Below are 23,217 nucleotides of genomic sequence, written 5' to 3' on the forward strand. Positions count from 1 at the left end.
TTCGTAGAAGTTTTGCTACACACAAATTCAAGATCTTAATAATGGATCTATATACATTGAATATTTTCTATATCAGCTTAGTAGCTGGAGTAGTCCAACCGGGTCGATTCCGATACATTTCATATGTCTGCCAAATTTATGATGGATGGCTTACAACTACAATATAGTTTTTCAAGTTTGTTTTTATTATTGAGTTTAATTATATAAAAATGAAAATATTTAAATTTCCTGAATACAGGAATAAAAGACCACAAAGGTTTCTATTTTAATGCCCTTAAAAATAAATTAGCCTTTAAATATTCTAAACGACATTTTAAGTGATAACAAAAAAAAACTATGCATATTTAATTTACATTCCCTGCTTGAAAAAAAAGTTCTCTTAATTTGGGGAAAGTAGAGTGAAATTGTTCAAGGCAGATGCATCTGCAACCACAGCCACTGCCACATTTTTTTTAGTTTTTATCCTGACAAGCACAGCGAGCTGACAAATAATTGAAATCAATCAAAATGCGTAAGGACACAGGACCCTCGGTCCTGGAACAACGGGAAAAGGTAGCGGCGCGTGCGCGAAATGTTGCTAACTAATCAAAATTCAATTTGGCAACTTTGGCCGGGCGCTTAAATCATTAAAATCAAAATTCGCAAATGATGCGCATAATAAACTCAGCGCTCGTTTTCCCATGAAGCGACCAGAAGCCAGGACCAGGATGCAGGACCAGTGCCAGGATCAGTGGCTGACAATGCTTGGCTTGATGGGTTCATTCGGTGACAATTGAAATATAGCCGGGCATTTGTTGCTGCCAATGTTTGCAAACATGTAACCCTGCCCCCTACCCCTACCACTACCCCTGCTTAGCTTGTTGTTGCGGCAGCCAAGCGTATCAATAAATCCATTTAAAATTGCGTGCAGGCCGCGTGTGTGTTGTGTGTCGCGTCATTCGGGTCGAGTGTTTGTTCTCTCAGGCCGCACATAATGCAATGGGAATTATGGCTGCTTAGTGCCTGACAAAATATCGAAAATAAATTGGCAGCGACAGCGAAACAAAAGCGCCAAAAGACGTCACCAATTGACATCGATAACCACCGTCGCTACCCTCACATAGGCCGAGCCTAGGTAACCCCGGCTAATACCGTCCCAAGTCAGGCCAATTTCAGCAACCCTCAATTTAAAATGCAAAATCAAAGTAAATCAATTTCAGTTCGCAAAAACAGAATACAACAACATTCGCGTAAACCAAACCTGGGCACGTTCTGTGCGTTAAGTCGGCCAATAAATCAAATTAGAAAATTTTTACTTTGATTTTTTCTGCCTCAAAATTATGCGCATATGCGCTCGAAGACAAACACGGCCATAAAGGACAACTAGGACGCGCAACTCGCACTCACTCAAAGCTCTGTATAGACATTGTAATTTGTGCAAAATCCTTAAAATCCAACACATTTATCACAAATATGCGCCCATAAATCAGGACACAGACGTTGGGGGGCGGCTGGCGCCTTGGGCAGGGGGCGTGGCACTTATCTTGGCACAGTTTCCACTCTCAAATCGAGGACATAAAATGCGCCTCGTCGCAGCGGGCGCGCCTAATTTGCACATTTTCACTATTTTAATGCTCTTCTCCGATTTTTTAATGTGCTTATTTATGTGGCCTGTTTATGATTTTATGCGCTTTCTATGCTAATTTCGGCCACAGAATAGATCGTAAACTAAAGGTGACGTCATTTATCATACACAAATTTATGCAAGTGGGCGTCACAAATGGTACTTAAAACTGAGTGTGTGACAGAGTATCTCTCTATGCTTATCTGAAAGATACAAACTGTACTTGTAGAACTGTAAGTGCTTGAAATATTGAGATTATCATAGTAATAAATAGTTATTTAAGAGTGCAGACAATTATTTATAGCTTAGTTCTTAAAATTTATTAATTGTGGTAATAATGTATCTAATTTTAAGAAATTTAAGTTATCTATTCTTTACTAAAATAGAGTAGACTACATTCCTAAAAAATTTGTTGTAAGCATAAAATAGTTACGCTCAACTGAGCTGAAACAGTTAGCTTCGTGCTCTTGTAGGACCTTGTCGAAACACGAACCGTATTCGTTTTTAGCCTTACATGAATTCTAAATATTATATGCCATTAGATATTATTTGCCTGCCATAATCTACTTACATGAAGAAATAGAACCAACAGCTGCAACTTACTTTTCACCAGAATCTCTTTTAAGCAATTTTTATTTCGACAGTTCGCTTTGTATCAACCAGTCGGTGGCCACTTTTGGGTTTTCAACTCGTTTTAGTGTCGTTGAGCAAATGCACTTAATAATTTAAGCCAAGATGAAAGGAGCCAACTATGTAAAGTAGATGAGTATCTAAATAAATATATGTATTTACGACTCCCCCGTCATGTTGTCAATAACAATTTCGCAATGGCACACGCAGATACACAGAGAGAAAAACCCCTTCGCAGACGAGCCAACAAATCGCTGCAAATTACGTTCATAAAATTTTATCACCCAATATCGGAAATGGATTCCTTGTTGTCGGAAAAAGAAAAAATAAATTCCCGCCCAGACTAATGGCCAGCGTATGACCCCAGCCAAAAATGTGAACCAAGTCTCGAAGCAGCTGCGTGCATGTCATTTGCAGCCACTCGGACAGACCATCAAAGTAGTTGTAACAATTGCTGGCTGGGATTTGGCCAGTAAAAATAACAGAAAATGAAAAGAAAAATAATAAGAAGCCAAAAAAAGGGTTGCCATTGGCATTTGATATTTTTTGATGGTCATAAGCAGTCATAATTTCATTATTATGAAGTGTCAAGTGCGCCCTACTGATGGCCCATTATGGAAATGGAAATGGTCGCTTTGCGTGACCATTCTGAGGGCGGGTCACAAGCCGGGGGCTTGGGTTTGGCTAAGCGCGCGATTGGAATTTTAAGTTGGCCGTAGCAAATGCAGAGCCTCAGTCAAATCAAACGCCGTCTAATTACTTTGAGTTATGCGCCTAATTTGGCGCAATATTTCGTTGCCAGGGCGATGAATCATGAGTTGGGCCAGTTGGCGAGTCAATCATGCCAACTGTTGCCATCAGTCAAGTCCAAAATTGAAGCCGTTGTCAGCGCCACGGAAGGGTGCAATCCGTAATAAACGTGGCGCATTGGATTACATAATGTCAAGAAGCGCGCCCAGGGCAACTTGTGAGTGCTGCTGCTTCTTATTATTTGATTTTATTTTTGGGTCAGCCCGGGGCAGCTTGGGTCAGCGAAGGGATTACACATGAGTGCGAAACTGGGTCTAACCACAAAGTACCAGCAGCAGCAGGAGGAGAGCCTGCCGGCTCATGTAACCACAAAACGGCTTTTAGACTTGAGACTGGCCCCCGGGGGCCCACTAGCAACTGGTAAGTAAGTTCTGTTCGAAGATGAGCATCGGTATAAGTATTATAGTTAATGCCTTGGACACAGATTAATCAGCGTATTGGGCAATGAATTCAAACAAATGCGCTCACATAAAACACATGAGCTAATGAAGCCAACTCGGGGACAAGCATGGTGAGCGAAAAGTCAACAGATTTTTCACATTTTTCATCTAATTGTGGGAGCACAAATCAAACAAGCGACGACACTTGAAGGGTTTCCACAAATTACAACTCTCAATCAATGCAATTTGCACAAAAAGGAAAACATAAAGAAAATCCATCAAAAGCATAACCGGCACAAAAACCACTTGAGCATTTTTACTGACCCCTTAAACAGTTTTCTTTTTCTATGCCCTGTGCTCATGAACAGCTTAGAATAGGGTATGTTATGTGTAGGACTAAGTGGGAAAAGGACTTTTAACATAAATATTTCCATAAATAAAGTTATTTATTTCAGACACTTTATGATGCACCGTTTCCCTAAAATCAATAAAAATTAATTTCATATACTAGTTTTTGGAGGTAAGGTACGTTTATATTGATTATAATCTTTATAGATGGAATTTAGAAGCTTGCACTCCTGCAAGACATTTCAGACCTGTGTACAGGGTATTTACTAGTCACTCACTCACCATTAATTCTCACTTCCTTTTTTGTGGCTCGCAACAATAAATTACAAAAATTTGTGGCATAAATCATTGGTGCAACCACACAGCAGTCACATATTGGCAGCATATAAACTTTTCACTTTTCAATATTTGCTCGGACTGTTGTCGACTTTTGTTTGCTCTGCTTGTCCAGAGGGGCAGGAGTCACAGGGTGGGGGCGGGGTGAGTCAACAATTGCGCGCTGTGCGGGTGCGTTTGATTTGTTTGGCATATTGAAGTGGTCAAGTAAAATGCTGTGGATGAGGGCCACATAAGGCAACAGCAGTTGTGACAGCATCCGTATCTGTGTAAGTGGGCGGCACCGGTCGTCCAGTTATGGGCGTTAAGTTAATTGATTAAGGACACATTGCGGGCAGCGGCAACGTTTATTCTGGCAAGAAACCGTAGAAAGTATGGCACAAATTTACCGTTGATTTGCGGCCATTGTCCGGCTTAAATTGTGCCAGCCGAGGCAGGATATGCGACTGACCCATTCGAGCCATAGTTGCAACATTCTGTGGAAGAGTGCGCCTTTGTTGCGCATTGATTGGAATTTTATGAGCGTTTACCTGCTGTGAGGGGTTGAGTGTATTGCTTTAAGAGCAGGGGCGTGGTCCAGCCCACGATTTGGCCAGCCTTATATGGTAGCCAGGCAGCCACCCAGCCGGCATATTCAGTAATATTTATGCGTTTAATAAGCAAGCATGACATGTTGGAAATGTCATGTGTCGGCTGTCATTCAAATGAAACAACTGCCAGCCGCGGGACGCCCTCTTACTTTCCTTCCTTTTCTTCCCCCTACCCCATGCCATACACGAAGTGGCCATTGGGGAGACGCGTGCGCGCAGGATGTGCTTGATTACTTTGACATTTTGCATGGTATATCCGTGTATTAATGAACGAAATAAATTTAATTTTGGCAATTAATGCACTGAGCATCAGACGTCAGCAAGTTTCAGACGTTGCCCACCCGCAATCTGTTAACTTTATGTTTATCATTATTGACTCGTGAGTGCTTCTACCCCACACACACACACACTCGCACACACACTCACTTTCACTTGTCGCTCATAATGAGCTCTGCCTAGCTGACTGTGCTGCCCCATTTTGGACCCCGGTTCTTAGCCATGGGCGTGGTCCGTTCTTGGCTTAGATTGCTTCGCATTTGGTAATCAAATATTGTAGCTGCGCTTTCGCTTTCACCCGAAAATGTTCGCAAATTGCAATAAAAGGCGACAGCAAGGGAGCGCTAGGAGCACTCTTTGGGGGTTGAAAGGCAAACACTGGACACAGACAGCGCTTAGTCATCATCGTCATCATCCGGATCGTTGAGGCGTCCTGGTTGCTGGCCTGAGGCGGCTTATTGGATTCTATTTTTTCAAGTGCTACTTTAACGCTACTTACGAGACAGTTGTATGAGCGAAACCCTGGCCGGAATAGCAGCTGTCACGAGTCCACAGTGCGACAATCATTTGGAGTTCACACCTGCAGCATTGTGGCAGCCACTTCAAAGGCAGTCGCAACCTGAACAAAGGCTGTGTCAGAAAACTCCTTGCAATTAGCGCTAAAAGCTGCATCAAAGCCAGACAAAGAGCTAAACGTGAAACGTACCTAATAACTAGATTAGAGATTAAAGCCACAACGTGACTTAATTAAATGTGCCCCGAAATATACCACACATGAGCAGAAGCCACACAAGGCGCAACGTGTGTTGCGGTTTTGAGCCCAGCCAAAAAACCCGCCGCTCCGCCCCCAGCCGTACAGCCATTTCAACAATTTCTGTTAATCGACGCTTTTCCCGCTTTCCATACAAAAAAGAAAACAGAAACAAAAAGTATAATATTACAATGTTCTGACGAGCATATATCGCATGTATCCATTACGCTCGACTGCCGCTGACCGCCAGAGAGGGTAGGGTGGCTCTTCTGGCGCCCGATTAGTTCAGTCAGTCATGTCCGTGTCCACTCGCTGAGTCCATCAATGGCACATCAAACTGTCCGAGCAATAACAACAATGGAACCATTCAATCAGCGCGCATAAAAACATAAAGAGATTTTAATTTTTTGATTATGTTGTGCGCGTGTGTGTGTGATATGTGCGTGTCCTGCTCCCGAGGGAACTTTTCCTTTGCCTTTGTCCAATCGTTAATCAATGAAGTTCGTGTGGAACTCCCCTTCGATCTCTGGTCAGATGAACCCTGGTCAGCAACGAACCGCCTCATCCTCATCAGAGGGCAGCTCATTTGTGCGTTTAGCATAATAAAAAAAAGGAAGAAAAGACTCAACGCGTAGTTGGCCGGAAAAACCAAGTTGATTAAATTTCACTGGGGGAAATTCGGCAAAAACTGCACGAATTTTCTGTGCTAATGCGTCGTAATTTCTATTAAAGTCACTTCCGGCCAAGGGGATTTTCCTAGCTTATGTAATACATACGATAATTGCAGCTCGTCAGCTGAGACGGAACTGGTTTGCCTTAATATATATATATATATTTATATGGAGTTGGTACCGCACCTGAGGTACAATATTTCCACAACTTCCTCAAAGATGCATTGCGCTCCGCCTGCTTCCGCTCAATTAAACAATTGAATGCAATTTAAGGCCTACTCCAAGACAACAAAAGACAAATCATAGCTATTAATTTCGCACTCGAGGAATGTTTCATTATATATAAAACCAGCAGCGAACTGGAACTTTCGGGCACAGCCGTGCAATTCCGGGCACTCCCGAGCACTTCTTTGTGCTCTGCAGCACACATGTGCCACAAGGATTCCTCTGCTGCTCCTGCTTACTTTTAATTTCCTTGCGACGCCTTATTACGCTCATTCATATGCAAATCGTTGGACTGTAACACAAAAGCCAGCAGCAGCAGCAGCGGTAGCGGAAAAACCTGAAAAGCCCAAAGCAGCACAAGTCAAAAGAAAAGGAAAATGGGAAAAAGCAAACGCGCATCAAGTAGGTTGGCATTTGGATGTGAGCGATTAAAAAATGGCAACTGCCTCTGTCAAGGCATATGCTTAGCATATGAATGCCCAAGCTCAATACCATATATTACACTGCGAAAAAGAAGGGTCATAGAACAAACTAATGTAAAAATATTAATTAAAATTGAAATTGAAATAAGGTAAAAATACGGTAAAATAAAAATAAAATACACATTAAAATAAAACAACATATGAATGCTATGAAAACTAAAACAAATTACAAAGAAAGAAAAAATAATTCTAAAATTATAAAGGGAGTTATAAAGTTATATTAAAATAAAATAAATTATTAATAAGCAAAATTGAAAAATTAAATAATATTAAAAATAAAATAAAAATGTAACAAAGTAAAATTAAAATAAAAATATATTAAAAGCAACAAAAACATATAAAAAAATATATAATATTGTTTAAACAATTTCAATATAGATGCAGTTTTAAATTTCCCAAAAACACATCTTATCATATATTATCCTCAAAAGGTTGAGGTGACATGGAATTCGAACCCGAAGTTTTCTGGCATTCCAAGCCAGATTTTGTCCATTCTCAAGCAGTTTTTATAAATATATATATATATATATATATATATATATATTTTTTTTTTTTTTGAGTGTAGCATCTTAAAGTGTCTGAGAGCTCTTGCTGAGTTTGCAGGATTTTCACCTCGTAACCCAAAAAATGTGCGCGGTGGTGGTGGTGGTGTTTCTGTCTTTTAACTACCCGCGAATGGACCGTCAAATGCTTTATGGGGTTGTTATTATTGTTGTTGTCGTTGTTGTTGTAAATGTTGGGACTGTACCTTTTATCTGAGTATATATATGACTGCCGCAATTTCGATTTAAAGTATGCCATATCAAATTTAAATGAATCGCTTTTCCAGCATCATTTTACCTCTTGGGACTACATGTGGCGTTTGGCGTTTATAGTTCTATAGATTTAGGGTTAGCGGCTCTAAATTGTATCACTTGGCTAGAATTGAGTGTGTGTGTGTGTTTGATATTTTTGGGTACGAGAACAGTTCACATTTCCAATTTCCGCTGCGATTTCGCCCTTTTGTTTGGGAAAACAATTAATGTTATTTGCATAATAGTTAGGCGGGTCGCTGTGTGCCACACAGTCGCACAGCCACACAAAGGGCAGCAGTGGCAACAAATGGAGCTGGCCACATGTGGTCCCTTTTTGCCATATTCCAGCAAAATCTCAATCTCGTTGCTCGTAGTTGGACGCGCCCAGGGCGAGGCTTTGGCATTGTCTGCTGCTGCTATCAAATTGTATTTGACTTTGAAAATATTTTTGGCAAACATGCCGCTGACTGTGGCAAGTAGGTGTGTCTGTGTGTGTACATGTACGTGTGTGTGTGTGTGGCAAGTAACTCGCTGACAGCTTCAAGTGCTCTTGGCTCTTCGGTAGTTTTGTCGCATTATCAGCAGCACTTTCAACTTCAAGTGTCGCTTTGCTAATGTGCAAAAAATGTTGCCTAACTTGATGCAGCTGCAAATTGAAGCTGTCTTGCCACAGCGAGTGGCACTCGAGTTTTTGGGCAAATTGCCAAAAGACACAAGTGTTGCGTCACACACTCACACACACACACACACGCACGCACGCAAACACACATATGGAGCGCCTCCCTGCTTATTTATTTATTTGTGCGTTGCTTAAATGACACGAATTTGTCATCTGGTTGTACAGCTAACAAGCACCCCGTTGCCTTGCCCCACCCTAGCTAACCCCCCCAGCCACACATCCACATACATATGTCGTTGTTTGTTTAGCTACACCCCCTGCCTAACACGCCCATCCACCTTTTATTTGCACAGCAGTTCAAAATTTCAATTAGTAGTAGAAAAAAAAGAATGCATTCATTTTAAAGAAAATGTTCCAAAATGTTTATAATTAGTTTTTCGTATGCAAATTTGTGTTTTTTTGTGGCCCACCAAATTGGAATTAAATATTCTTTTTATTGTGTGGACTGCGTGGACTCTGCCCTGCGGCTTTGACCCACTGCCTTAGAAACCAGGGCAGACCTTTTACCTTCTCTGTAAGGTGAAGTTGTGGCAAGCATTACTTCCAGCATATTGGGCGCATGTTGTCAGCAATTTAATTTCAATAAAATAAATATACATAGCCTTACTGTACAGTCCGCACAATTATAAGGGAAAATTCATAATTTGCACACGTTTATTTTTGCGTTTGCCCCGCTGCCAACCCTCCTCTTGCAAATGAGATAAACGGAAGGAAGCGAAGTCGACGGTGCGATTCGCATCAGCAGACTCTCACACTTTTCCACCACCCGCAAATGGTTTTCCACTCATTTCAACAGCTTGTTGCTAATTTTTAATAAATATTGAACAACTCGATTCATCGGATAGGGGGAAGGGAAAGAGGGTACACAGGCGATTCGCTGGCAATATGCAAATTTGCCGACACAATTTTCGCACAATATGAAAGTCATAATTTTGCATCACGTGTCGCGTGTGTTGTGTGATTATTATCGTTGAAGGTTTTTCCGTTTTTCCATTATGCTCATGTTGATTAAAAATCTAATGTCTATTGCTGTTTATATTTACAGATTTTGTTGATTTTGCGTTAGCGCCACGTGCCACTGGGATATACGTCACAGCGTACAGTTGAGCCTGCAGAGGATTGTATGCCCTTCTGGGTAGGATTTCAATTGAAACAACAAACTCATTTGAGCAAACAACTTGAATACTTGAAAGATATGTTATTACTACATGTTGATTGTATTGTGATTAACTTTAAAACTAGCCAAATTTTAAGCTAAGACTAAGATATTTTAAAAATTCTTAAGCGCAAACATGAACAGTTCTTGTTCAGAAAACTGATTGAGTCTCTTCCTGTAATATAAGAAAGAAGACTTCAACCCTATTTTAAACAGACCCTAATCAAACCCGGAAGCAACGACAATTTTGCTTTAAGTTTACAGTATCTTCGGGCTTACACCATAAATAAAAGCTTAGAGATGCATAGGTTAGAATAACTAGATCTGATTCTGACAAGAAACTAGAATACAATTGCATAATTTATATTTAAAACTGTTTGTCCTGAATGACTGACAGGCTAATTTGTGATCAACGCCTAAACTATAAACCTACGCCAAAATCATTTCCAAAGATCTTTGTGTGAATTAATTTGAAAGGGTTTTACGAAGCACACCGCTTTTAAATACAAAAATGCAGGTTCAATGAACGAACGTTTATTTTGCGGCTTTAAGATTCGAGCCACAAGGCTAACATGAGTGAAAACGGTTGATTCCAATATTTGGTTTGTCACTTTATGCACTTAAGCCAATTTTTAAATTAAAGCGGAGAACAAGACGGTAGATTTAAAATATCCTCGGGCATGTACTTGGTGGTCGGACAGTACCCGCTAGTGAACTATTAATTTCATGCTGTAGTTTAGTAGGGTATTCAGTATTTCACAGTTAGAGTTGAAAAATACTCTTCTGTTATTTCATTTTATTGCATACTTTTGGGGCGCCACGTTTAATGCACATTCACTTTATAATATATATTTTCGCTTGAAAGACCTCTTCGTAGTCACTCTAGTTGGGTCATTCCTGTGGTTCCTTTGCCTGCTGCGCGCGCTTTTGTACTTTTTGTCCTGGCCATGAATCTGTCGCCATCCGTGCCGACCAAAATAAGTGGGACGCGGATTTCCAAACATAATCGCGGCGGGACCTTCTTGAGACAGTGTCTGGGTGGGACCACTTACATTCTGTGGAAACAAGAATTGTGGAAAATAGATGCAAGTGACTGTCAACGACTGCAACTACGCACCTCTACAGACTTCCGCTGGTTGCCTTCAATAAGCAGGAAATATCCACTCAATAGAGCTAATATCATGCAAACGCGCCACATTAGGCCTTGATTTATTTAATATTCAATATTTTATGGCGATCCGTCAGTTTATGCGTGCACTAAGTTCAAGTGTTACATGGAGAATGTTCATTTGTTATTGTTGACTTCAGAATCGACAGTTATTTGAGCCGCAGAGTAGATAATCAAGTGTCTTTGCAGTGTATATACTGATTATACCCTATATCCGCTGACGCAAGTTGGATTATCTATTAAATAGCGGCTGCCAAAAGACTTGAGAGTTTATTTCTTTTCAAATATATTTTTATTTTGTGGCAAGCCAGAGTCTAGGTTCTAGGGCTCAGAAATTGAGCATATTTTCGAATAAATATTGAAGACAGGCCCGTATCCCAGAGTATAGATTTATTTATATCTTCATTAAAGAGTTCTAAGTTTTTATCCATTTAAAAAGCTCTTTAGTCGCTTTCACTTATGAAGTAAGTGTGTTGAAGCATCGGTTTTATGAAGTGTGCCATTTTTTATGCTTTCCGTTCGGTTCATGAGAGGCAAAACGCCTTAACTCCGATAAGAACTCATATTTGTCTCTCTGTCCGAGTTGCCGTCGCATGCCTTTTTGCCCGCCCACTCGGCACTAATTCTGTTTTTATTTTTTCTGTAATTCGATTGAGAATCCATTAACTAATGAAACCGATCTGCTACACACATTTCGCTATATTTCCCTTTTTTCACATTCTAATTTCATTGAATTTCCACAACAATTTCGCCCAAATGCTGTGTGAGTTACCCTTGCTCTTACCCCTGTTTCCCCTGGTGTGCATTTGCTTGTCATGCAAAGCATTTGATGGCTGTATCCTGTGTACCGAACGTCCTCTATTGTCCCGTCCTGTGACATTTAATGGCATGTCAACGTCTGTCGCATTTATTGATATGAGCAGCGCGAAATTAACAAATCGATAAACTTTTATCGTTATGCATTTGGGTGCTCAGCTGCAAATAAATAGAAAACCAATTGCTAAGGACATAAAAAGAACGAAACATATAAAAATGCCAGCTCGAAGCGTTTACAGTCAACGGTTCTGCACCTGTAGAGCTCGTCCATGCCATATGGCTAATTTTATGGAGTCTACCTTTTAATTTTCCAATTTTGTCCAAACAAACTTTTTACACAAAAGCCGCAACGGCAAAAACGTTACGAAACTCAATTATCAAATGGGGGGTGGCTCAGACTTATAAATTGATTAGACGACCTTTTGTCGTGCATAAATACAAATTGGCTTTATTGGCAACTGCGTGGGCGTGGCTGCTGTACTTTTCCCTCCATTGTACTTTAAGTAAATCAGTTGCTTGTCCTTAATGCAAGCATTTTTTCAGTTGCTGCACATTTTAAAATTTTTGCGGTTAGCGCTGGCTTCTAAATTATTGTGGGGTACTCAAAGCGACAGATGGCCTAAAAGGTCACTCATTTTAGAATTTTTAGTTAATTATCTCTATATCCATATGTTTCATCTACTCATATAATCAGTCTATATATTTTTATCTCCCAATTTTCTTTCTATATATTTTCGTATCGACATCAAATTCACTTTAGTCAACAATTTGTAGACACATAATAGAGAGATATAATGTACATACATACCTATATACATACACACATACAAACATATAGACAGACACACATACATAGATAGCTACATACATACACATGTACATGTATACACGCAAGCAAATGTACATACAGCGGGTACCTCTCACCCTGGCATGTTTCATGCTTAAAATGTTAGATATAACTTTTTCATCCATTCATACAGAGATTACAGAGATATTTGAAAATAGGTTTAAAAGCAATCGAATAATATAATCAATTCTTTCCGCCAATGTTAACCTTGTGGCAAACTGTTTTGTATAGAGATTAAATAAAAAAGAAAATGATAATATTAATATACATCTATCAATAATTTAAAAGATGATAATTTTTAAGTTCAACTTCATTGATAGTTTTCAATGTCAAAAATGTTTGCCAATTTCTTTGCATTCATATGAAATTTATTTATGTTTACATCTATGTATATACATATCTATGTAGTTCAAGGTTAACCAAAAATCAGCAAAGCTTCGTAATGAGCAGCGCAAACAGCGATAGCAGCAGCAGCAGCAGAAGCAACAACAACAAATAAAGCAAGAGTGTCTTGCTGTCTTCTTCTGCCTGATAGACATCATCATGAATATTAATGCGACATATCAGACACACCTACACACCAGCTTAAGCATGTACAGCATTAACATTAACATTAACATCAACAACAACAACAACATTAACATCAACGACAGCAGCCGCTGGCGCTGCAGCAACCCGTCAAAGAGTCAAGTTCACTTTCACTACGCTGACGCACACTTCATCATGATCATCATCAGCAGCAGCAACAACAACAACACCAATAACAACAACAACAACAGCATGATGATCATCAGCATTCAGAGTTGGCCAGAGACCAATTTTGGTCAGTGGCACAGTTCGAATCACAGCGGCTAACCCAACTGTGCATACAAATGCCTTGCTCTGTCTGCGGCTATTTTTGGCCAACTCGGCTGGGCCTGATGAATGGCATCGATTTGAATTTGGGCAGTTGGCTTAAGCTTGTCTCTTGGCCTGGCCCGCGCTCGGGCCTGACTCGTCTTCATTTGGTCTGCATTGCATCACTGTTCACGCTCAAAATTTGCCGCACCAGAGTCAGCATTGAGCCAACGTTGAGCCAGGTCTGGAGTGCACACGAATGACGAGTGAAAGCAAAGTGTGGCAATCAATGACGACATCAATAGACGATCAACAAAAAAATCGAACAAAAAAAAAACATGCGAGAGGAAGCTTGTATTATAGAGTGACGAAGCTCGAATACCTTATAATATTTTGAGCTTTTTTTTATACGATTTTTCCTACTTTTCTTGTTCTAATTTTTATTAATACAAGAACTAAATTTTGAAAGGATATTGCTGTCATGCTATATGATATAATGGACAGCAAAAAGAACAATCTTTCCTTTACTTTACTTTACAATTACTAGTTTTTCACAGAAACTGACCGACAGACGGGTAAGGCTCAGGCTGACCAAGAATATGTATGCAGTGAATGTGAGGTTTGTTTCGCGTAATGTTTTTTTTGTTAAATAAAGACGCTAATACAAGTGGTATTGGTAATTAGTATGACCTAATTTATAATGTGCTTCCTGATGTCCTGATTCTTAATGTCTGTCCGCCTTGTAGGAGTGTCCGTTATGGACTAGGAAACGCCTGATTCTATGTGTAACATATTTCGCTAAAAAATGATAGCATACTCTGGTAGGGTATAGGAAAACTGCAATATCAAGTTAAACCAGCTCCGGCAGGGATGTAAAAAGTGAAACAGCTGACTGGCTGTCTGTATGACTGTCTGGCTGGCTGTTCAGCTGCCCATCTAGCTGTCTGTGCAGCTGTCTGTTGGCCATTTTCTTAACGCTTCGCCTCTTCCCAATAGACACGCCCCGCTGGCTCAAGGGCACGCGCTGCTAAGTGCGAGTACCCAACGGGTAAGAAAATAAACTCTTCTATATTGTAATTTGTTTATTTTAAATATATAATGTTTTTGCAGCGAAGCTTCGCGCAATGAGTCATCTTTGAGGCAGCCACAAATCAAGCTCGAGTTGCAGCTGGAGCTGAGCCAAGGCCAGTTAAGGTCTTGAAACTTTTCTGGCATTTGATTAATTGAAAACGCGCTAGTGTGTGTAAATATTTTAATAGCTTATTTAAATAGAAACATGTTTTTCAGACTTTTGTTATTTCAGACAGGCATACACCTACACACTCACACATACACGCACACACACAGTAATTTACTGTTAGATAATTAGCAAAATATGTACAAATATTTAGAGACATTTCCGTGGATTGCACGCCCCGGCGCCCAGCCCCTTCAACTAGGCGCCAACTGTTATTGGTTATCTGAAATGTCTCCAAAACCAAAAATGACGTCAACGCTCCACATATCTTTCTTTCTCTCTATCTCCCTTCCTACGGCTTAATAATGCTCTCGATCCAGCTAATATAGCTCAAGACAGACGTATAAACTCCAGGCCCGGCACCGCACTGCGTAAATCCGTAACTAACAATTCCGTAGGCCACCCAGCGGGAATGCTGGCGATCGAAGAACATGAGCGGACCACCGCTGTCGCCGGCACACGTATCCTTGGCCTTCTCGCCGCCGGCGCATAGCTGCTTGGGGCCAAGACGCACACCGTACAGATCCAGCATCTTGCTGCAGTTCTCGCTGGACACATAGGGTATGCGCAGCTTCAGTTTGATGGGGCTGTGCGTGTTGATAAAGTACTTGTTGACTGAATGAAAACATAAAAAACAGTAAATCAGGTAAATCAAATACCATTTGATGCTAGGCCACACTTACAGAGATCGGTGCGTCCCCAGCCGGAAACGGAGAACATTTGGCCCTCAATGAGCGGCGTCTGGGCGCTTTGATTGGGCAGGCATATGGGCATGATGAAGTGCGTGAAACTAACGGGATGCTTCAAACGGATTATGGCTATGTCATTGTACTTGTGACTGGAGTACTCCTTGTATTCCGGATGCACGTGGATGTGCTCGTACGCAATATCTAGTGCCGCGTCCGCGCAGCTTAAATAGTTAGGCTCCTCAATGCAGTCCGGCTCCGTCTTGACATTAAACTCCCCCAGTCGCACGTGTTTTCTAGAAGTAGAAATTGACCAATTCAATAGAAGCAATATTAAACAGGCTCAAGAGACTTACAAGCCGCGTCGCTCGCGGACGCCCTCGCCTTGGACACAGTGGGCGGCAGTCAGAATGTGACGATCGTCGATCAGAGCGCCGCTGCAGCCGTAATCATCTGTGGGTAAAAGAAATTACTTAATTAATATTTTTAAATTTTCCAAATAATCTTAAAATATCTACAATTACATGGCCTCGGTTGAACTTCGTTATATTTATAAACTCCAAAATAATTATACATATTCATAAAAACTAGGAAAATAAAGTGTTTACAGATATATACTTATATTACACAAGAGTTGGCCAAATATTTAAAACTTGCTAAAGTCTTGAAAATATTAACAAAATAAATATATTATTTTTAAATATTCAAAAATTTAACAAGTAAGAAATTATTGGAGCTTGGCAAATTATCATTTCTAAACTGGTTTCAGATTCTTAGATTAAAATAAAATATCCTATCCTACATTTATCTTAAAGTATTAATAATGTCACTTCAAGACAGCATATTTACTTTTAAGTATACTATGTACATAGTATAAGAATTGCTATTTTAAATAGATACATAAGAAAACTTAAAGGTTCAAAGAACAATGACTCCGAGATTTGCTTTGAAGTTGTAAGACAAGATAGAAGATAATGTCTTCAGTGTTTGGTGTGAGGTTTTACTTAAGATGCCACATTAATGCATATAGAGCTTATTACTTACTCGAATGATAAACTAGCAATGCCAGCCAAGGATATTCGTCCAGTTCAGCTATTTCGCCGCCATAGATGCGATTTGTGACCTGTTTGCCGCACTCGTTCAACAGATTGAAGCCCGTGCTGGGCTCGACCGTCTGGATGCGTCGCTTAAGCTTCTTCCGCTTGAATCGCGCGGTGACATCCAAAAAACGACGATACTCGAACTTGGAAAACTGTATGACTGGATAGAGATAATCCTGGCCATTTGCCGGACAGCAGACAAGCGGCTTGTACGCGGACTCATTCGAATCGTCATCTGCCGCCTGAGCTGCAGCAGCATTTTCTGTTGTCGTTGCATTTGCAGTTGCCGTTGATGTTATCTCCACCTCGCACTGCACCTTTTTCAGAAAGTTGACGCGCTCCGAACTCAGGTTGGTCACATTGCGCACCTGCAAATAGGCGGCGCACTGGCTCACCGGCACGCAGACGCCACGCTTTGTCTCGTTAGGTATATCGCAGGCTTGGCGCGCCGGCTCTGACTGAGCATTGGCAGCGCCGACGAGTAGGGCTAGGGCGCTGGCCGCCCACAATGCGCCGTTCTTTGGGTACGGGTACATCAGCGATCGGCTGAATTCAAGTCAAACAATGCGATTTCCAATCGTTTGCGAACGGGCCTCAAGCTGCAAACAATGTGTGACAACAAATAGCGGGGCCAACGGGGGCAACACGGCGTATACGCAATAGCCAACGCGTGCACTGGCAAAAAGCAAATGTCGCGAATGTCACGAATGTCGCGTATGTCGTTTTTCGTTTGTCCAGCGGATGAATGAAAACGCACACAAAAGTGAATCCGCTCGCCTGAACGCTCGGCCGTGTATTAAAATCGAATTTGAATGCTGCGCGCAGCGGCTTTAGCCGCAGTCGCAGCCACAGCCGCAACCGAAACCGAAACCTCAGCTACGACTCGGAAGAGCCGAAGCTTGGAGTGCCAAAATATAAAATCAAATAAAATATAAATAAATAGACAGCAGCGACTGTTTAAGACCGCCGTCACCGCCCCCGCAGCTTGTGACACCAAAACGAGCCCAAAACTGCAATCGCCGTCAACGAAACGGGAGCAACGGTCAGCCGTTGTTGTTGTTGTCGTTGTTGTTGTTGCTAGCCGCTCGCTAACTGGTACCCGGGTCCGGTTATGCAATCAGCTCTCAGCTGTGCAGCCAATACGTGTTTTTTTTCTGGTTTCACTTTCATTCGTGGCTCGAACTGTGTCTTTGCATTGCCTACTTTTAGGAGGAGCTGTCTCTTAAATTATATCAAAAGCTTTTCACAGTCTTGAGCTCTAGATCAGATAGTCCAATTGCTTTAAGTCATGATCTGGCAGGCAAACCCATTCAAGTTATGTTAAAATGTACTTAAAAGAACCAATAAATATCCATCCGTCTAGCCCATGTAAGTCCTATTCGAGAAAAATAGAAAGCAAGAAAATTTTTTAAATTTAGTAGAAGCAAAATTCATAAGTTCTTAAAATTCCAAATTAAATGCATAAGAGTGTATGAATCGTAATAGCTACAATATCTACGACATTTTGAAGCAACTAAAGTTAAAAAATTAATAAGCAATTAAGTTAAAAGAAATAAAATTCAAATAAATAATTCAAATATAAAAGCAAAAAAATGAATTAAGTTTGTGAGCAATATAATTTGTAAAATTTAGCAGCAATACGATTTTATTTAGCTTACAAGCAATAATTTATTAAAATGTAGAATCAACTACATTTTAAATATTGAAAAGAAAACACATATAAAAAAAATAACAAAATAATATAATTTTTGAAATACAGAATCAATAAAATTTGAAATATTATTTACAACTCACAAAATCTCACACACCTCGGTCTCACAGACAATGACTCATAAGGGTTATCCGAGCTCAAACCTTAGGGTACGGATGTTATGATGCTTTACTTAAAGCAATTCATTCAATTTAAGCTTGTATCGTAGATTACGAGTGCAAAGATTGGATCGGAAAATCCAACATCTATGTTTGGCTTAAGCTGATAATTAAAGTGTCCCTGCTTCCTATGAGATACGGCGCGTGTGAGAACTCTATCTGATTAAGTGTCAAGGTTTTCTTTATTGATTGTCGTCTCATTCAAATTTTATACACTGTTCACATTCGCAAAATTATTCTTTGTTTTATCAATTTAATACAAAATAATAAAAATAATATTTCATTATGAATTCAGTTTTGAGCATCAAGAGGTTGTTTGATGAATTTATAAGAAATGCAAAATCGTATGAAAAATGACTTAGTTTGCATATCAGAAGTTCTTTTCTTGATTATGATTACCATTATAATATAAATATTATTATTATAAAAATGATTATTATTATGATGATAATAATAATAATTATTATTATATTTATTTTATCATTATAATTATTATTATTAATTTTAATTTTAAAATAATTATAATTAAAGTTCTTTTAAAAACAATTCGTTTTTTTTTTTTTTGAGTAACTAAGGTATTTTATTTATCGTTAATTATTATTACTATTATTAAAATTAATAATAATGAGAAATAATAAGTCATTATTTTCGATTATAATTAACTTTTATGCCGTATATGAACATTTGTAATAAAAACTTAAAAAGCTATTAATTTTATAATTTTTTTTATTTTAATTAAATTTTTTGTAGAATAACCGATTAATTGCCCTAGACTACTCCTAGAGTCCCTTTGGAGAAATCGCTCCAATAATAACTAGCCTGAGATTGGAATACGGCATTCTCGCCTGGAGTAAACTGTCAAGCTGTGAAATCTAAGTCAACAGGAGTTATCTTGCTTGAATTACAGACTGCAGATAGGATAAGATTATTCGCATTACAACAATGGAAAGAATTGGAATATGTATGTGATGAAATAAAGGGACAGCTGTCTTGATTTAAGCATACTCATTGATAATATTTAGCATGGAAATGAGACGCAACCGCAAAGCTTTGGCCAAAGTCCAATAACAACAGACCTATAGACCAGGCGGGACTGTTGTCGTGGCCAGTTGTTACCGGAAGTTTTCTTGTGGTTTATGTTTATGCGGTGGCCAATTAAAGCGCGGTGGCAATGTCAATGGCTGGCGATTGTTTTGGAAAATCCAAAGGTTTTTCAAAAAGGCAGTTCATTCACTTTGTGTGCATTGTCTCTAAAATACATATAATATTTATATATTTATTGGCTAACACTTATGTCTAGTTGTTAAATTAATATGTTATTGATATTCATATAAACGAGTATATAGGCAAGATCACAATTCGAGCTTCAGTTTAAAGCTAGGCTAAAGAGCTGCGCTTAGGCTCTCACATTCTGCTTTATCCAAATATCGTAGGCAGCGACGCTTGTGTAAACACCCGGCCAGTCCTTGAGGCCGCACTTGTAGCCAAAGGACACAATGCCCTCCAGCACCCAGGCATTGTCGCGGAAACGCATTAGCGGTCCGCCGGAGTCACCGTCGCAGCTATCCTGCGCATATTTGCCGCCCGCACACATCTGAGTCGGCATTATGTTGATCTTGCGCTCGGCAAACTTGCGCTTGCACTGCGCCGGCTCCACGAAGCCCACCGATAGCTTCTGTTTGACGGGACTGCGTGCGGTCTGCAGTGTACGGCCAAAGCCGACCACCGTGTACTGTTGTCCGGCACGTTTTGCTTCCGGCGCCACCACCGAGGGCAGACAGACGGGCTGAATGCTGTTCGAGTAGCGCACATTGCGCTCCAGACGAACCAGGCCTATGTCATGTGCCTGATTTGGCGTCTTCTCCTTGTAGAGCTCGTGTACGCGCATCTCCTCAATGCCCAAGCGCTGCGCTGCCGGCGCACAGGGTCGCACGCCGCCGGCGGGACAGTCCACTGCACTGCGCGTATCGTGCTCGCCCAAACGCGCGGAGGCACTAAAAAAAATATAATTATAAAACAATATGAAAATTGAGTTAAAGCATGGGGCGCTTGCTTAGCAGGAAATCAGATATAGCTAATTGAATTTTAAAAGTGCGAACGTGCCAGCCGCTAAACACCCAAAAAAGCAACCGGTCAAGTAAATTAAGAGCGCAACGAATTGTTATCCACTTTGAACCCGTCCCATGCCCCAGACCCCCCAACCCAACCGGGCAGCAGCCCACCCGGCGCAACATTGAATGAATCACATTAACAAGCAGCAGCTAAACGCTTTGAATCTGGTTTGGCCAACTTAATTAATATTCTTAAAGTTAGAAAAAAAATAACAATAACAAACGCAAAGTCAAGCAAAAACAACAAGAGACCAACTCGCAACGTAAAAAAAAAATACATATACAAGGTGTTTAGCTGAGCTGCGGGGACTCCTCGCGCGTAATTAGTTGCTGGAAAGCGTTGCTCAATTCGCAGAAATGCGTGAAATTGTTCGCGTGATTAAGCGTCCGGACTTTCGTTATACTACTACTAGGAATTAGTGAACCAGTTCTATGGGCTGCTCTACTCACAGTGGTCCAATTTCGCGCACTATGCGCCCGACCAGGCAATGGGCAGCTGTTAGAACATAGCGCTGGTTGATTAGCGTGCCCGCACAGCTGGTCGAGAGTCCGGTGCCGGCCAGACGTCTGTACTCGAGCAGCACCATCCAGGGGAATTCGTTTAGGTCAGCATCCTCGCCGCCATATATTTTATTGTCTATGGTCACGCCGCCGCAGGTTGGCGGCTGGGGCAGCAGGCTGGCACCGTCCACCTGTTGGGGCTGGCCCTGACCCTGCAGCCGGCTGCTGTCTGCTGTCTGCTCATCAATACCAAAGCTCCAGGGTCGGCGATCTGCGCTGGGAAAGAGCACAGTGCTCGGCGTATTGGGTGAACGATTCCAGTCAAAATCGTAGCCCTCACTGAGATCACTGAAGTCCGCATAATCACCAAAGTTGGACGTCACACGACGACTGCGCGTATAGCCCGTGTCCCGGGTGCAGCAGACAAACGGACGATTGTCTTGGCCCACACCACAACTGGAGGCCTTGATGAACTGCTTCTCTGTCGGCGACAGGTTCGCCTGCTGCAGCACCGAATACAATGTCTGGCACTCATTTATCTGCACACACAGGCCGGCTCGCTGATTGGGATTAATGCAACGCGCATCTGCAAAGAGAAAAGAGCGACAATCAGAAATCTGGTTTTTGGGGGAAGTACCGGCCAGAATACACGCGGTCAGGCCACCATGTGAGCGACATTCCAGCATGTGGCCCACAATTTGTGCATACCCTATGCAGTAGGTATTGTAATTTGCTCATGAATTGTGTGACGCACAGATGGAAATGATCTCATAAGCCATAAGAATTGCCGTATTCGGATCACTGTATCATTAAGCTGCCATAGGAACAATAGGTCAATATTTATTCAATGCATCTTGCAAATCTTTATTTTGACAGATATCATGACATTTTTCTGTTTTACCATGCTTCTTACATATGAGCCAAATCTTATTGTCAACGAATATATAATATATATATAAAATATATACATCTATATACATATTAATCTTCAACCAAAACTTATCAACATCGTACTCGTATCCCAAAACTGAAGTTCTTGTTAAGAAACTTTTGAGCTTCTTTCACAATGTTTCTGACATATGCATTTTTTTTGAAAGATATTTTTACCAAACTAATGAATTTCAAGCTTAATTTTTTGGATCAGTGAAATTGTATATTGTGAAAAAACGTCAGCCATTGGTGTTCAAGAGTATTGAATATTTGACGAGTTATTCTTTTCATATATTTTTTGTATCTTCTTGATCGTTATGATTAATCCTTATAGCGCATATTCACAGCTACGCGGAACGTTTAATTAGTTAAAGTTGCATTGAACTTGGCACGCGCTGGTTTTTTTTGTTTATTAATTTTTAATTTATATTTAATTCGGCATTTTCCCCAATAGTGCGTGTTGAAGATGCGCCCAGTTCTTGGGGTTTTTTCTTTAACAAAACACTTTCTAATTAATGCCAGGGAATTTGTGGTTTGAATTTGCCACTTACAACGCGCGTTTGTATATTCCACAGCCAAAATGCACAGCAATAAGAAAATATATTTCATTTCACTAAATAAAATAATTAACATTTGACTATGATATATATCTTTATTTTATATATTAGCCACCAGACTAGACGCTTTTAGCGGGCGAAATGAAACTGTGAGCTGTTGGCTGGCAAGGCAGGGCTTTTATAGCCGCAGTTCGAAGCGATCGGGTTAGCTGAGAGTTAAAACAAGAACAAGCCGAGTACGTGTCTGAGTCTGAGGCTGAGTCTGAGAACCGGTGTTAAGAACTCGAAAACAAGCGGAGCATCGTTTACTGCTTAATCAGCAGCTGGAATCAAACGTCAATGAGCCGCGTTTGTTGGCCAAAGGGGGCTTAACTTGTGGTCAAAACGCTTTACTATTAGTTAATTGGCCCTGGAAATATCAACAAAATTTGCTGGAGAAAAATCCGTACATATACATATATGTCACACATAATACGCATACAAATGCATGTCACTGGGTGACACCGAAAATACCAAAATGCGTCTATGCTCGGGAAAAAATATCTTTCAATTTGACAGCGAGTACAATGAACCCGATGTCAGAGCGCAGCTCGTGTCAATGAAATCCGCATGCGACGTCACAATTATGACTGCCAAAGTTCCGGTCAATTGATTCTAAATTGCTCCGTTTCGTTTACTCATCTGGTTGGCAATTTAAGTAGCTCTGAAACAAATCATTTTTTAACAAATTTGCCCATTTGTCATGTGAATACAATTTAAGCTACGAAAGGTTCAAATGTTAAAAGTTATCTGTAATCAGGGCTTCGATTTGACTCTTTGCTATGGGA

The 23,217-nt window shown here is 40.5% G+C and overlaps 2 protein-coding genes and 1 long non-coding RNA gene across 3 annotated transcripts; all 3 read right to left on the reverse strand.

Annotated features, from left to right (window-relative positions):
* Positions 1 to 10,483: 10,483 nt before the first annotated feature.
* On the reverse strand, positions 10,484 to 11,698 carry LOC138910909 (uncharacterized). Its single transcript, XR_011416106.1, has 3 exons — positions 11,684 to 11,698; positions 10,849 to 11,539; positions 10,484 to 10,786 (listed from the first exon to the last, which is right to left on the reverse strand). It is a non-coding gene; the product is annotated as an uncharacterized lncRNA (long non-coding RNA).
* Positions 11,699 to 14,626: 2,928 nt separating this feature from the next.
* On the reverse strand, positions 14,627 to 17,220 carry LOC6632792 (CLIP domain-containing serine protease B8). Its single transcript, XM_002056074.4, has 4 exons — positions 16,367 to 17,220; positions 15,679 to 15,775; positions 15,320 to 15,618; positions 14,627 to 15,251 (listed from the first exon to the last, which is right to left on the reverse strand). Exons 1-4 carry the CDS (start codon positions 16,956 to 16,958, stop codon positions 14,929 to 14,931), a joined length of 1,311 nt encoding a protein of 436 aa, XP_002056110.2. The 5' UTR covers positions 16,959 to 17,220; the 3' UTR covers positions 14,627 to 14,928.
* Positions 17,221 to 19,537: 2,317 nt separating this feature from the next.
* On the reverse strand, positions 19,538 to 22,526 carry LOC6632793 (serine protease 7). The gene is made up of 3 exons (XM_002056075.4): positions 22,385 to 22,526; positions 20,853 to 21,489; positions 19,538 to 20,285 (listed from the first exon to the last, which is right to left on the reverse strand). Exons 1-3 carry the CDS (start codon positions 22,464 to 22,466, stop codon positions 19,688 to 19,690), a joined length of 1,317 nt encoding a protein of 438 aa, XP_002056111.3. The 5' UTR covers positions 22,467 to 22,526; the 3' UTR covers positions 19,538 to 19,687.
* Between the last annotated feature and the right edge of the window lie 691 nt (positions 22,527 to 23,217).

The sequence above is a fragment of the Drosophila virilis genome, chromosome 2, assembly GCF_030788295.1.
Source record: "Drosophila virilis strain 15010-1051.87 chromosome 2, Dvir_AGI_RSII-ME, whole genome shotgun sequence".
In the NCBI taxonomy this organism is placed as follows: domain Eukaryota; kingdom Metazoa; phylum Arthropoda; class Insecta; order Diptera; family Drosophilidae; genus Drosophila; species Drosophila virilis.

Excerpts from the sequence above, each read along its gene's own strand:
- LOC6632792 (XM_002056074.4), bottom strand. The coding sequence starts at position 16,958 with ATGTACCCGTACCCAAAGAACGGCGCATTGTGGGCGGCCAGCGCCCTA. Across the intron at positions 15,776-16,366 it reads ATTGCTAGTTTATCATTCGA|ATGATTACGGCTGCAGCGGC; the intron begins GTAAGTAATAAG and ends TTTTACCCACAG. Across the intron at positions 15,252-15,319 it reads CTGGGGACGCACCGATCTCT|TCAACAAGTACTTTATCAAC; the intron begins GTAAGTGTGGCC and ends GTTTTCATTCAG.
- LOC6632793 (XM_002056075.4), bottom strand. The coding sequence starts at position 22,466 with ATGTTAATTATTTTATTTAGTGAAATGAAATATATTTTCTTATTGCTG. Across the intron at positions 21,490-22,384 it reads GGAATATACAAACGCGCGTT|ATGCGCGTTGCATTAATCCC; the intron begins GTAAGTGGCAAA and ends TTCTCTTTGCAG. Across the intron at positions 20,286-20,852 it reads GTGCGCGAAATTGGACCACT|TGCCTCCGCGCGTTTGGGCG; the intron begins GTGAGTAGAGCA and ends TATTTTTTTTAG.